The sequence below is a fragment of the Rana temporaria genome, chromosome 3, assembly GCF_905171775.1.
Source record: "Rana temporaria chromosome 3, aRanTem1.1, whole genome shotgun sequence".
NCBI lineage: Eukaryota > Metazoa > Chordata > Amphibia > Anura > Ranidae > Rana > Rana temporaria.
Genome location: NC_053491.1, coordinates 182,625,420 through 182,638,500, shown reverse-complemented (window position 1 = coordinate 182,638,500; position 13,081 = coordinate 182,625,420). Strand labels below are relative to the sequence as shown.

General features: G+C 40.6%; 1 protein-coding gene across 3 annotated transcripts in view; it reads right to left on the bottom strand.

The window, feature by feature from the left end:
* PPP1R12A (protein phosphatase 1 regulatory subunit 12A) overlaps positions 1–13,081 on the bottom strand; it is a 184,489-nt gene that overhangs the window by 37,275 nt on the left and 134,133 nt on the right. For 2 of the 3 annotated variants that reach the window (XR_005747912.1, XM_040343930.1), the window contains exons 12-13: positions 7,374–7,487; positions 5,338–5,496 (exon numbers count right to left, since the gene is read on the bottom strand). Coding sequence is in view for 1 of the 3 variants with exons in the window: in XM_040343930.1 (XP_040199864.1) it covers positions 5,338–5,496; positions 7,374–7,487 (273 nt within the window). In the remaining 2 variants the exon portion in view is untranslated. The remainder of the gene's footprint in view (positions 1–5,337; positions 5,497–7,373; positions 7,488–13,081) is intronic. The other variant, XR_005747913.1, reaches the window with a different exon arrangement.

Below are 13,081 nucleotides of genomic sequence, written 5' to 3'. Positions count from 1 at the left end.
ATCACTCCTCACTTGAGTCCTCAGTTTTGTAGCAAAAAATGCAGAGAACACAGGCATTAGAAAGGAGAGTGGCCTGTGTTCCATACTTCAAGATATAGAAATGTCAGGCAAGTTAAAAATTCCTCTAATCTTAAAAATTGTACAGGACAAGCTTGATATTTATAAATACTTTTAGGTCCCCATGCAATGAAGAAAGCTGTGCAATAACACACGCAAACCACACACAAATGACAACAGGTCCAACTTTCAAGTGCTACTGCAAGAACCTTGTGGCAAAAAGAATTGGACAGCCACCTGGAAGAAATATGAAAAAGTATGAAGAAACGACCAGGGGGCGGGACCAGGGCCGCTGATAGGGGGGGACCACCAGTCCTCGAGGCAGGGTGTTCCTGACAGTTCTGGGGACAAGACAAATAAGGAATTAATCTTTCTGCTGAAGGTTTAAAGATAGACTGATGGCTCTGACTAGATCCAGGCAGTGAAGAGTGATCGCTTTGGGGTGCTAAGGAGTAGTGCACAAAGATGGAAGAACTCCATATTCATTTTGTTGGAAGACGGACACCATAAGGAAGGAAGAAAGGTTTTGGATACAATGGTCCTTTGCAAGAGAGCCGCTAGATCAGAGACACACCTGACAGCCACCAAGAAGGCTACTTTACTAGAGAGATCATCTTCTGCGACAGTTGGGAGTAACAAAGGCAAACCAATAAATAGGGAAAAATTTGCCAGAATCGAGACCAGGAAATAATCATTGCATCTGGTGCCAGTGCTAAGAGGATCCTTGGGCCTGGTTAACAAAACCATGCAGCCACTTACAGTGATGCTCAAGCTACTCTGTTGGTAAAAAATCTGGTGTCTCACAGCAGTGCAAGGGTGTAGGCTGTCTTGCACTAGATCCAGGAAGCAGAGTAGCATGAAGAGATGAGACATCACAGGCCACTAGCTTAACAGGCGAATAGCCTCAGCCTAGAAGTCTTCCCAATACATCCTCTTCTATTGCATTTCACCGTGCCCACCGGGGCTTAGTCTAAAACAGCTTCTCCAAGGCTGGGCTGGAAATTCATCAAACCAAGTAGTTCCTTGCTTGACCGAATAGGAGCATGGGCAAGTGGTCAGCATAAGGAACATGCTTGTTCCTTGCCACCAAATTTAGTGTTGAAAGTACTACTCTTGCTTGACCATTGATGGGCCGTGCTTCACGGATCTCCAATGTCTGGACCTCCGCTTTTGCTATATCCCTGTATTATACCTCTACTTTATACTTTGCACCAATATCAGTTTTTCTATGTTTGAGTGTATTGCCTAATGTTTATGACCAGGTTGTCTGGTGGTATTGTTTTTTTTGTTGTATGTTTGTTTGTTGGTTTGTCTTAAACCTAATAAAAATATCTTTAAAAAAAATAAAAATTAATACATTTAGTGTTGGGAAAAAAAAAAAAAACTTTCATCTATCCCACCTTACCCCTGCTAGGTTACATAGCATAGGATTGTCTCCCGCAGCTGTTTTAGAGGATGTGGTCAAATGGCAGACTTTGTACACTGTTTTTGGTCATATCCAGTGGTGCAAGACTTCTGGGTGGAGATAGGTTCCTTCATCTCCTCAGCAGTAGGTCTCCCAAACATTATACATCCCAAAAACTGCATCCTGGGCATTTTTGGTGACCTACATATATCATCCCATGCCAAGAGACTTCTCCGCATCCTGTATGTCTATGCGAAGAAGTCAATTTTATTGTCCTGGAAATTATCACAAAACCTTTGGTTAAAATTGATTAATCACTCTTTACCATTATATAAAAACTCACGTTTGAGACGTGGAAAAGAACCCAAACTTTTCAAAAAATATGGGGCAGATAGATAGCCAACTAACCCTTACCCCAGGGTGGGTACACTGTTTTATACTATTCTTGATCATGCTATGCCCTTCACCATGTTAACACATCTGGTTGCCTTTTAAATCTGGAGAATTGTATGTTGGTCATTTCTCGTACTCTTGCATTTAATAATCACAAGAGGCATGTAAATTAAATTGATATCCGTTTATTGAATGTTCAAGTGTATTACCCGTTTATGCACTATGAATAACCAAAGTCTTTCTTTGGGGTTTTAGGTCCCAAATATTATGTGGGGCTTTAGTAATGAGAACAGCTTAGAATAGAATCCTTTGACCATGTCCTCCAGGGGTACTGGAACAACTATTCCCTAGAACAAGAGATGGTTCAGAGCATCTTGCAAATCCAAAAGTCTTAGAACAGACTTAAAATAAGAAAAGCCAGTGAGGAGGTAGAGTTTTGAACGCTGTTTAGTACTCCTTTGAAACTACCACCTGAACCCATAGGTCCGAGACATTCGTGACTCAGATAGGCAAATAGTAACAGACTCCCTTAAACGCTGAGTGAGGACACCCCTTAGTTGGGAAAAGAGCTTTGAGGATGAACTGGTGAGCACTGTAGGCAAAATATGGCACACAAGAGAGGGCTGAACTTAGGTTAATAAGTTGCAGCCTGGGTATAGTGTAGAAGTGCTCCAGGTAAGTATAGGCTCCTAAAGATAAGTGTATTTGAACCACTGGGGAAGAACCTTTACACTTTAAAGTGGAATTCCAGGATATTTCCAACTATGCTTAAATCCCCAAACTTCTATCCAACTATCCTGTGAAAGGAAGATGTGTATACTAATCTATTCTGAAGGTGCTATGGTAAAGTGATATCCCCATTGGAAGGCATCAGGGAAGAGGGGAAATTGCCAACGGCTGAAATACCTGCGAGGTTGCTTCACCCATACACTTGCTATGGGGCATCTGTTGGCAAGCTGTCCCTTTTCTCCCCTAGGAGATCAAGTGACCAGATTGCAGTAAAAAGGTTCAAATTGGAGAGATCAAAAAAGATAGGGGTGGACTTTTGCGCTATGCTGTCCTCCGGGAAATTGATTTTACTGGCAAGTGAAAAAAAAAAAAAAAAAAACCTACGTTCCTAGTCATATAGTGCTCGACACAGGCTCTAATTATTACATTACTACAATTATCCAAATGAAGGCTAAATAAGGGATAAGCAACATAGCAAAAACCAAAAGTCCAAACTACCGGGTCACAAAAGGGTCAACAGACACAGGCCTAAAGCACAAAAATGGCATCAGAGGTGGGCTGAACATTTCACCTGGTATAAATTCGTGTGAATGGAAGCCTTACAAATCTTAGGCCTCAACACAACTTTGATCTTGTGCAACACCAAGAATGGCTCCTTACAGAAGACCACCAATTCATAGACTGTCCTCCCAGAGATAACAAAGGACACCTTACGGGGAAATATCAGACAAGTGAATATCCCCAAAGGAACACAGAAGACCGTACGGGGTGGGGGAGATGTGCAGCATGGCCCGAATAAAAGCCTTTACTAGAAACTGAGGCCAAACGTTTCTAAAACTGAACAGCCAAGGTTGAGATTGATCCTTAACCACTTGCCTACTGTGCACATACACCCCCTTCCTGCCCAGACGAGATTTTAGCTTCCGGCACTGCGTCGCTTTAACTGACAATTGCGCGGTTGTGCGACGTGGCTCCCAAACAAAATTGACGTCCTTTTTTTCCCCACAAATAGATCTTTCTTTTGGTGGTATATGATCGCCTATGCGTTTATTTTTTGGGCTATAAACAAAAAAAGAGCGTCGATTTTGAAAAACACAATATTTTTTACTTTTTGCTATAATAAATATCCAATTTTTTAAAAAAATATATATTTTTTTCTCAGGTTTAGGCCGATACGTATTCTTCTACATATTTTTGGTAGAAAAAAAAAAAAACGCAATAACCTGGTTTGCGCAAAAGTTAAATTGCCTACAAAATAGGGGACATAATGATTTTTTTTTTACTAGGAATGGCGGCGATCTGCATTTTTTTCGGGACTGCAACATTATAGCGGACACTTGACACATTTTTGGGACCATTCACATTTATACAGTGAACAGTGCTATAAATATGCATTGATTACTGTATAAATCTGAGTGGCAGGGAAGGGGTTAACCACTAGGGGGCGGGGAAGGGGTTAAATGTGTATCCTGGGTGTGTTCTAACTGTGGGGGGAGGGGGGTAACTGTGGGGGGAGGGGGGTGACTGGGGGAGGTGACCGATCTGTGTCCCTATGTACAAGAGACACAGATCGGTCTCCTCTCTCCCTGACAGGACGTGGAGCTCTGTTTACACACAGAGCTTGACGTCCCTGCACAGTTACTGGGCAATCGCGGGCACGCGCACTGTGTTCCCAGTGATGCAACGGGTGTGCGTGCGCGCCACGCGCCCTAGAGGCTTTAAAAGACGTCCTGTCGGAACAATAGAGCATTCCTGTCCTTCAGCCTTATGACTTCACAACTATGCCATTAATGCCTGTAACCAAGAAGCAGAATAGAACACTGGCCTTCGGGACAGGAGGTCTGGATGATCTGGAAAAGCACTTAGTACCTACCAGGAGTCTGAGAATGTCTGAATACCACAACCTCCTAAGCCATTTCGGAATAATGAGAATCATTGGAATGCCCTTCAGCTTGATCCTGCAAAATTAAGCTTTCTGGCCCTCCAGATTATTCATCTAAGGGTAGCTATGGTATCCTTTTAGCTTGAATGAAATCTCTGTACTAGGCATCTGATCCTGAGGTATCAGGGTCATAAGGTAAGGAATCCTCCTCCTCAGGCATCATGTGGCCCAAAAGCAAACGGAGGAGGGGTCAGACCCCACATTATCTATGGCCTCAATAAAACCAAAAGTTATTTCCATGGAATCTGACATTGTGGCAGATTACTCTGGGGGGGGGGAGCTGGGATGGCCAATAGGCCAGTGGAATGGACAGAGAAAGGCATGGAGTCAGAGTGGGTGCAACAATCACAAAAATAAAAAAGTACCATGGCTCTGAATGATTTAACTATTTTTTCCCTGCATTTATCTGCCACACATGCAATTGTAATATTGTCCCCAGAGGGCCACTCACAAGATCTGTAGCAGTAAAAAGGGAGTGGGGCTGCCTTGCTGGCATTCACATAATTGTTTAAAAGGACTTCTGCTCTGTACTCAACACTTTATGTAGAATGGATTAACAAGGGGTTTAGCACCTTTTCTGGTTTTGCCCTCCACAATGGTCTTAGGCAGGAGTCTTAAGGGACTGGGCTCTTCACCCGATAGACCACAGCCAAAAACCTGTAAAGTACCCTGCAGCTAGCTCTATATGGTACACTATCTGCCAAGGGAAGCACCCACAGCAAGATCTAGTGCAGAAACAAACATTACAGCCCAGCCCCAGATATTCCACAGAAAGAAAAAAAAATGTTATATATAATAAATTTAGGGATACCTGCTTAATAAGCCTGAAGAAGCCAGTGTGCTTTTTGAATTAATAGTACTAGAAAGACTTCTCGTAATCCCAGACGATGTGATCGATGGTGTAGATCCCGAGGTTGAACTGGAAACTCCTGAATTAATTAATTCATCCTGCCGTCTACCAAAAGAACTACTAGGAAAAGGATACATGGTGATCAGACACAAAGACCTTCAAAAAATCACATCTATAAAGCAACTGTGTATATTACGGAGAAAATGTGATATTCTAACTAAGAAGGTAAAGTCATTTTAAAATCAGCAAGTATATAGGAAAAGTTCCACTTCGCTCCGACATGTAAAAATAATCGTCTGTTTCCCTATAGGGAAAAACGATCAGTGACGTCACATGTCCAGCCCTGCCCCCCTACAGTTAGAAACACATATGAGGTCACACATAACCCCTACAGCGCCCCCTAGTGGTTAACTCCTAAACTGCAATTGTCATTTTCACAGTAAACAGTGCCCTTTTATAGCATTTTTTTTTCTGTGAAAAGGACAATGGTCCCAAAAATGTGTCAAAATTGTCCGATGTGTCCGCCATAATGTCGCAGTGACGAAAAAAAAACGCTGATCGCCGCCATTCGTAGTAAAAAAAATATATATATATTAATAAAAATGCCATAAAACTATCCCCTATTTTGTAAACGCTATACATTTTGCGCAAACCAATCGTTAAACGCTTATTGCGATTTTTACCAAAAATATTTAGAAGAATACGTAACTGAGAATTTTTTTTTTGGGGGGGGGAGGGGTATTTATTATAGCAAAAAGTAAAAAATAGATTTTTCTTTCAAAATTGTCGCTCTATTTTTGTTTATAGCGCAAAAAATAAAAACCGCCAAAAGAAAGCTCTATTTGTGGGAAAAAAAGGACGCCAATTTTGTTTGGGAGCCACATCGCACAACCGCGCAATTGTTAGTTAAAGCGACGCAGTGCCGATTCGCAAAAACTGGCCAGGTCCTTTACCTGCATAAAGGTCCGGGTCTTAAGTGGTTAAAAACAAAACACTAAAGTAAACAGATTTTTTGGTATAATGTAAAAGATGGTTACGCCAAGTAAATAGATTCCCAATATGTCACGCTTTAAAATTGCATCTGCCCGTGGAATGGTGGCAAATTACAGTGCTTAAAATCATCAATAGGACATGCTTTAAACGCTTTTACAGGTAGTTTAGAGTGGCACGGGAAGTCTGGTGCGGGAGTAAGGTATGCATTCGCATTTGCGCATAAACACAAGGGACGAGGGCGCTTTCATTTTTTTATCTTATACAATTTAATTTTACTTTACATTTTTTATTTTTTGTACCAACTTTTTTGGCATTACAAGGGATGAAAGTCATCCCTTGGCAGCATGGGCCGCAACAGGTCCTCTTTATGGAGAGATTTGGGGTGAAGCTCCGAGTGGGTCTTTATCTTGTCAACCTGTAAACTGTGCAGTTGTCTTTCTGTACAGAGCCCTGCATCTGGCCACAAAGGACTGAGGATAAGAACTCTCCTCCAGGCACCACTTCTGAGGATTTTTGCGATTTGAACTACTTTATTAAATTTAAAAAGTTTGTCTATTTGAATGCCCTTCGTGTACCCCTATATTTCACTACAAGTGTATGATTGTATACAAAGGTATATAGAGGTATATAAAAAGGTATATAGATACACTATGTTAAGTATTGGGACACCTGCCTTTACACACACATGAAATTTAATAGCATCCCAGTCTTAGTCCGTAGGGTTCAATATTGAGTTGGCCCACCCTTTGCAGCTATAACAGCTTCAACTCTTCTGGGAAGGATGTCCACAAGGTTTAGGAATGTGTCTATGGGAAAGTTTAAACATTCTTTCAGAAGTGCATTTGTGAGGTCAGGCACTGATGTTGGATGAACTCAAAATTGAGCCCCACCAAGACTGAGATGGCATTAAAGTTCATGTGCGTGTAAAGGCAGGCGCTCCAATACTTTTGACAAAATAGTGTATATAGTACTTCGCTCAGAAACCCAATATCTTTGGTTTTTACCTTCGTTGATAGGTTGTACTTAAAATCTCATTCACAGAACTATTTTTCTTTTCATCTTCCCATTTTCTTCTTGTGTAAGAACTACCAATACGAGACAAACCGACAGAGGATTCCCTGTAGAAATAAAACGTGTGATTTACAATGTACTGTTAAAACCATGTATATTATATATTAAAAAAAACAAAAAGAAAAAACACACATACTATGATCCTTTTTGCCATTTACCTCTAAGGAACATGCAGGATTTAAAGTGATATTAAAGGCTTCACACGGTTCTACTTATCTGCTTTGTGCAACGACATTGCCCCTTACCTCCTCTTCTCCTTCCTCCAGGTGCCCCCTCAGCAAATGCACTGCTAAGAAGGAACCCATGTAGGCAAGCTCCCAATCAGGTCTCTGCGTGTTCACAGACACAGTGTTGGCAAGCCACGCCCCTGCCTCACAGAAGTTTGCCTGACAACAGCAGGAGCCAATGGCTCCTGCGGTACTGCAGCTCGAACAGCACAAAATTGGTGCAAACTAAAAACCAGAACAAAAGGAAACTGATAGGTCATTAAAGAGGAACTGCAGTCTGCTCACATAATTTGCAATAAAAACATATTTGCAATTCTGAAGTTTCCCTCTAACCACTTTGCATAATATTTCATATATACTGTGATTCTGTACTTGCCAAATATGCGGCAGAAATCTCCCTCCACCAAGTCTGACTGTAGCCATTTTAACTGTGGGCAGCTGAAGCTGCTGCCTGTTAACTTCCTGGATTTACAGACACCTGCAGCTTTCATTGACCCTCTTATGACTCATCCCCTCCTCCCTGGAAAACTCTAAAAAAACATTGCTGGCCTGCCCACTAAAACACCATCCCTATCATTCATTCATCAGTTTTTTGCTGGTGTCTAATAAGGTTGCGTGCTTGTTTCCTGAGCTCTGCTGAGGAGAATTTGAGATGTTCGTGACTTGTCTACTGAATCTGTTACTTCTATTAACATACTAGATTTCTAAAATATTCATTATGTTGCATAAGTTAGTTTTTATACAGCAGCCATCTTGATCAGCCCATTTTCAACATAGCCATGGAAGACCCCAAAGATGCTTGAAATATGGCCTTCACTTCGGACTCAGATTGTGGTGCTTTCCTTTCTGGACCTTTGCCCCATGTCAGTTAATTGCAGAGCACTGTTCAGATGCTTGTAGGTTTTTACAGCTTCATACACATGCCTAAAGTTCACGCTGAGCTCCTAGAAGCCGCTAAAATGTATCACATGGCAGATATGCCCATCTATATGAGCAGGGGCGCTGTTGCTTTGTGGATGATGCACCTAAAAAACAGTCTTATTGACCTGCCCTTTTCAGGGAAAGTCTCTTTGATAATGCTCCTAACATTAGCAAGCTCAAACCGAATTCCTGTTCTGGGCATCAGCTTCACCAAGCTAGATGTTTTAATGACACCGAAAAATATCAGCCTACTGCTGGTACAGCTACAAAAACTCACATGGTCAAAACCTTTTTCTTATGCAGACCAGAGTTTGCAGTCATAAACCTAATAGAGCTGCACGATTCTGGCCAAAAGCAGAATCACAATTTTTTTGCTTAGAATAAAGATCACGATTCACGGCGTAAAATCTTTCACACATTATACAAACAAAATTTGGGCCAACTTTACTGGTTAGTTTTTTTTTTTTTTTTTTTTTTTTTTAATGCATTAACCACTTGACAACTGGGCACTTAAACCCCCTTCCTAACCAGACCAATTTTCAGCTTTCGGTGCTCACATTTTGAATGACATATGGGAAAACATTATACCCATATGAAATTTATGTCCTTTTTTTCCCCACAAATGGAGCTTTCTTTTAGTGGTATTTAATCACCGCTGAGTTTTTTATTTTTTGCGCTATAAGAGTAAAAATACTGAAAATTTGGTAAAAAAAAGTGAATTTTTCTTCGTTTGTTATAAAATTTAGCATATTATTTTTTTCTTCATACATTTTGGCCAAAATTTATACTGCTGCATATCTTTGGTAAAAATAAGTATTTTAAGGACCACTGCGCAAATACAGCGTGACAAAATATTGCAACAACCACCATTTTATTCTCTAGGGTCTCTGTTTAAACTCAATCTACATACAGAAGTCTATTCCTTTGATGTAAAAGGCAAATTGTTACAATGTTTAGACTTGACGTTCCACCGATAAAAAAATGTTCATACTGGCAGACTGCCCAGATTTTTTTCTTCCTTTCTTTTGACAGCAGAGAGAATTCCCTGCATACAAAAGATCGGGAAATACTTTGTCAAGATTGCATCGAAAAAAATTAAAAAATTTAAATCGCGATACTATTGACGATTAATCGTGCAACTCAAACCTAATAACTACTCACTTATACCTTCAGGTTGATTTTTTGTTTTCAATGCCCTTTTGGAAATTACCCTTCAGTCAGAATGCTTGCTCAGGTTCACCTGCAGACATTTCTTTATTTCTGGATGTTGGTATCCCAGTATAAGTAATGCCAGGACCTACATGGTTGAGACTTCACCCAATTTTGGTCCCTTGTGGAATGCTTCAAAGTTTCTCAACAAGATTTTTTTAGTGTCCTAGTATCTGGAGGTTTCCTGGTATACCATGTGCAATTTCCTCCTAAGACACGTCCTACTCCTTTATTAGTCGGATTCTTTATGTATTATTTCACATAAGTTGTATTGTGGCCATCAAACTCCTGTGTGAGCCATCGGGGGAAGTTGAAAGATCTCCTCAATTCTTTTGTTCCGAGATTCCTGTTGTCTATTCCATTACTGTGTATTCTCGCTTAGTTTCCCCAAAGTACTTTATACGCCTTCCTCCATTTTCACTTTATCCACTTGCCACCCATGCCAATTCTGACATTTCTCTCCTAAATGTAAAAATATTTTTTTTATCTTTAGCAGAGACCCTAGGGAACAAAGTGGTGGTGGTTGCAACTTTTTATTCCACACAGCATTTGCGCAGCAATTTTTCACACACTTTTTTTGAAGGAAAAAACTGTTTCGTGCATTAAAAAAAAAAATGTGAAAGATGTTACGCCGAGTAAATGGATACCTAACCTGCCATGCTTTAAAACTGGGCACAGTCATAGAATGGTGCCAAATGTCGGTACTTAAAAAAAACCTACTTAAGACGCTTTTATTTTTTTTTCTCTTCAGGTTACCGGTTTGGAATGACAAATTAGGTCCGGCGCTAGAATTATTGCTCTTGCTCGAACATTCGTGGCGATACCTTGAGTGGTTTGAACGCCACCTACGTATGTGTTCGCTTCTGTGAAAGAGTACGCAGGGACAGGGGCGTTTTAAGCTTTTTTTTTTATTATTTTACTTATTTTTCCATTTTGACTCTTTTTATATTTTTTGTTGTAGCCTCTGACCAGTTTCCTCCTGGCCCTTTCATGCATTTTGGAGCGATGTCCTGATTTAAAAATTACCTTCCACGTCTTAACAGGCTTTACTTCTAGGCATTAAGCCTTTGAAATGTTTTTGTATCCATCTCCTGACTTTATACTGGAGTTATTTTGACAGTGCATGGTCACCCATAGTTGATTGTTTGCTTCAGTTGTACTACCAGGGACTGAAATTCTCCGGGAAAGCTCTTCATGCTGAGCAAATTTAAAATGACCACAGATGAGTCAAATGGCTTTCTGTGCCTTTGAGAAGGTGATTAGCTACACCTGATTGAGCTTATAAGTCCTTTTTAGGAGGGGGTGATCCTTTTTCCAACTTTATTTCTTTCGACATGCCGTTATATCTTTCACTTGGATGTTCAAATTTGCACTGAGCAAATACATAGGATGTTGTTCCAGAACTGTGAAGGCTTTTTTAGATGATTGGAAAACTAATCTGGCCTTGCTGTTTGAGGCTCACCAATGGTTTACATCTTGTGGTGAACCCTCTGTATTCAATCTGGTGAAGTCTTCTCTTGATTGTTGACCTTGGCACACATACATCTACCTCCTGGAAAGTGTTCTTGATCTGGCCAACTGTTGTAAAGGGTGTTTTTTTCAACAGGAAAAAAATTATTCGGTCATCCACCACAGTTGTTTTCTGTGGTCTTCCGGGTCTCTTGGTGTTGCTGAGCTCACCGTTGCGTTCTTTTTTAAGGATGTTCCAAACAGTTGATTTGGCCACACCTAATGTTTTTGCCATTTCTCTGATGAGTTTTTTTTTTTTTTCAGTCTAATGATTGCTTGCGTCACTGATAGCGACAGCTCTTTGGACCTCATATTGAGCAACAGATTCCAAATGCAAATGGCACACTTGAAATGAACTCTGGCCTTTTTATCTGCTCCTTGTAAATGGGATAATGAGGGAATGACACCTGGCCATGGAACAGCTGAGCAGCCAATTAAAATCTGAAAGTCTGCAGTTAAAGCACATCTAGTTAGTTTCATTTCAAATCTATTGTGGTAGTGTATAGAGCCAAAAAGATTAGAATTGTGTCGATGTCCCAATATTTATGGGCTAGACTGTAGGTCCATATATTTGGACACAGGTACAATTTGCATACTTATAGGACTGTATGCCACCAGAATCAAATTAATTTGTATTGTTTAATTTAAATTTTAAGTGCAGACTTTCAGCTTTAATTCAAGGGGTTGAACATAAATTTCAAGTACAAATTTTAGAAACTGCAACCATTTTTATACACAGTCCCCCTATTTTCAGGAGCTCAAATGTAATTGGATAAATATATTCATAAATAAAATGTTCATTAATATTTTGTCAAGAATCCTTTACTGGCAATGAATGCCTGAAGTCTGGAACCCATGGACATTACCAAAGACTGGGTTTCCTCCTCTCTGATGCTTTGCCAGGTTCTTGCTGCAGCGGTCTTCAGTTCTTTGTGGGTCTGCCTTTAGTTTTGCCATCAGCAAGTGAAATGCATGCTCAATTGGGTTGAGATCAGGCGATTGACTTGGCCATTGCAGAATATTCCACATTTCCTTCAAAAGCTCCTGGGTTGCATTTGCAGTGTGTTTTGGATCATTGTCCCTCTGTATTATGAAGTGCTGTCCAATCGACTTTGCTGCATTTGGATGAATGTAGGCTGACAGCATACCTCTAAACACTGCAGAATTAATCCAGCTGCTTTTGTCACATCAATAAAACACAAAATAACTCCACTGCCACTGGAAGCCATGCCCATGCAATTACTGCCTCCACCATGTTTTACAAATGCGGTTGTGTGCTTTGGATCATGAGCTGTTCCAAGCCTTCGCCTCACTTTTTTTCTTCCGGCCACTCTTTTGCAGATTAATCTCAATTGCATCCGTCCAAAGAATGCTTTCCCAGAACGGTCTGGCTTTTTTTAGATGTTTTTTAGGCAAAGTCTAATCTGACTTTTCTATACTTCAGACTTAATGGTTTGCACCTTATGGTGAACCCTCTGTATTTGCTCTTGTGAAGTCTTGATTGTAGACTTTGACAATGATACGCCCACCTCCTGGAGAGTGTCTCCTTCTCTTGGCTGGATGTTGTGAATGGGTTTTTCTTTACCATAGAGAGGATCCTGCAAACATCCACCATTGTCATTTTCCATTGACGTCCAGGCCATTTTAGGTTGCTGAGCTCACCAGTGAGTTGCTTTTTCCGCAGAATGTACCATACTGTTGATTTGGCCACTCCTAATGTTGCTGCCATCTCTCTGGTGGATGATTTGTTTCCTTTTTAAAGGCTTACAATGGCG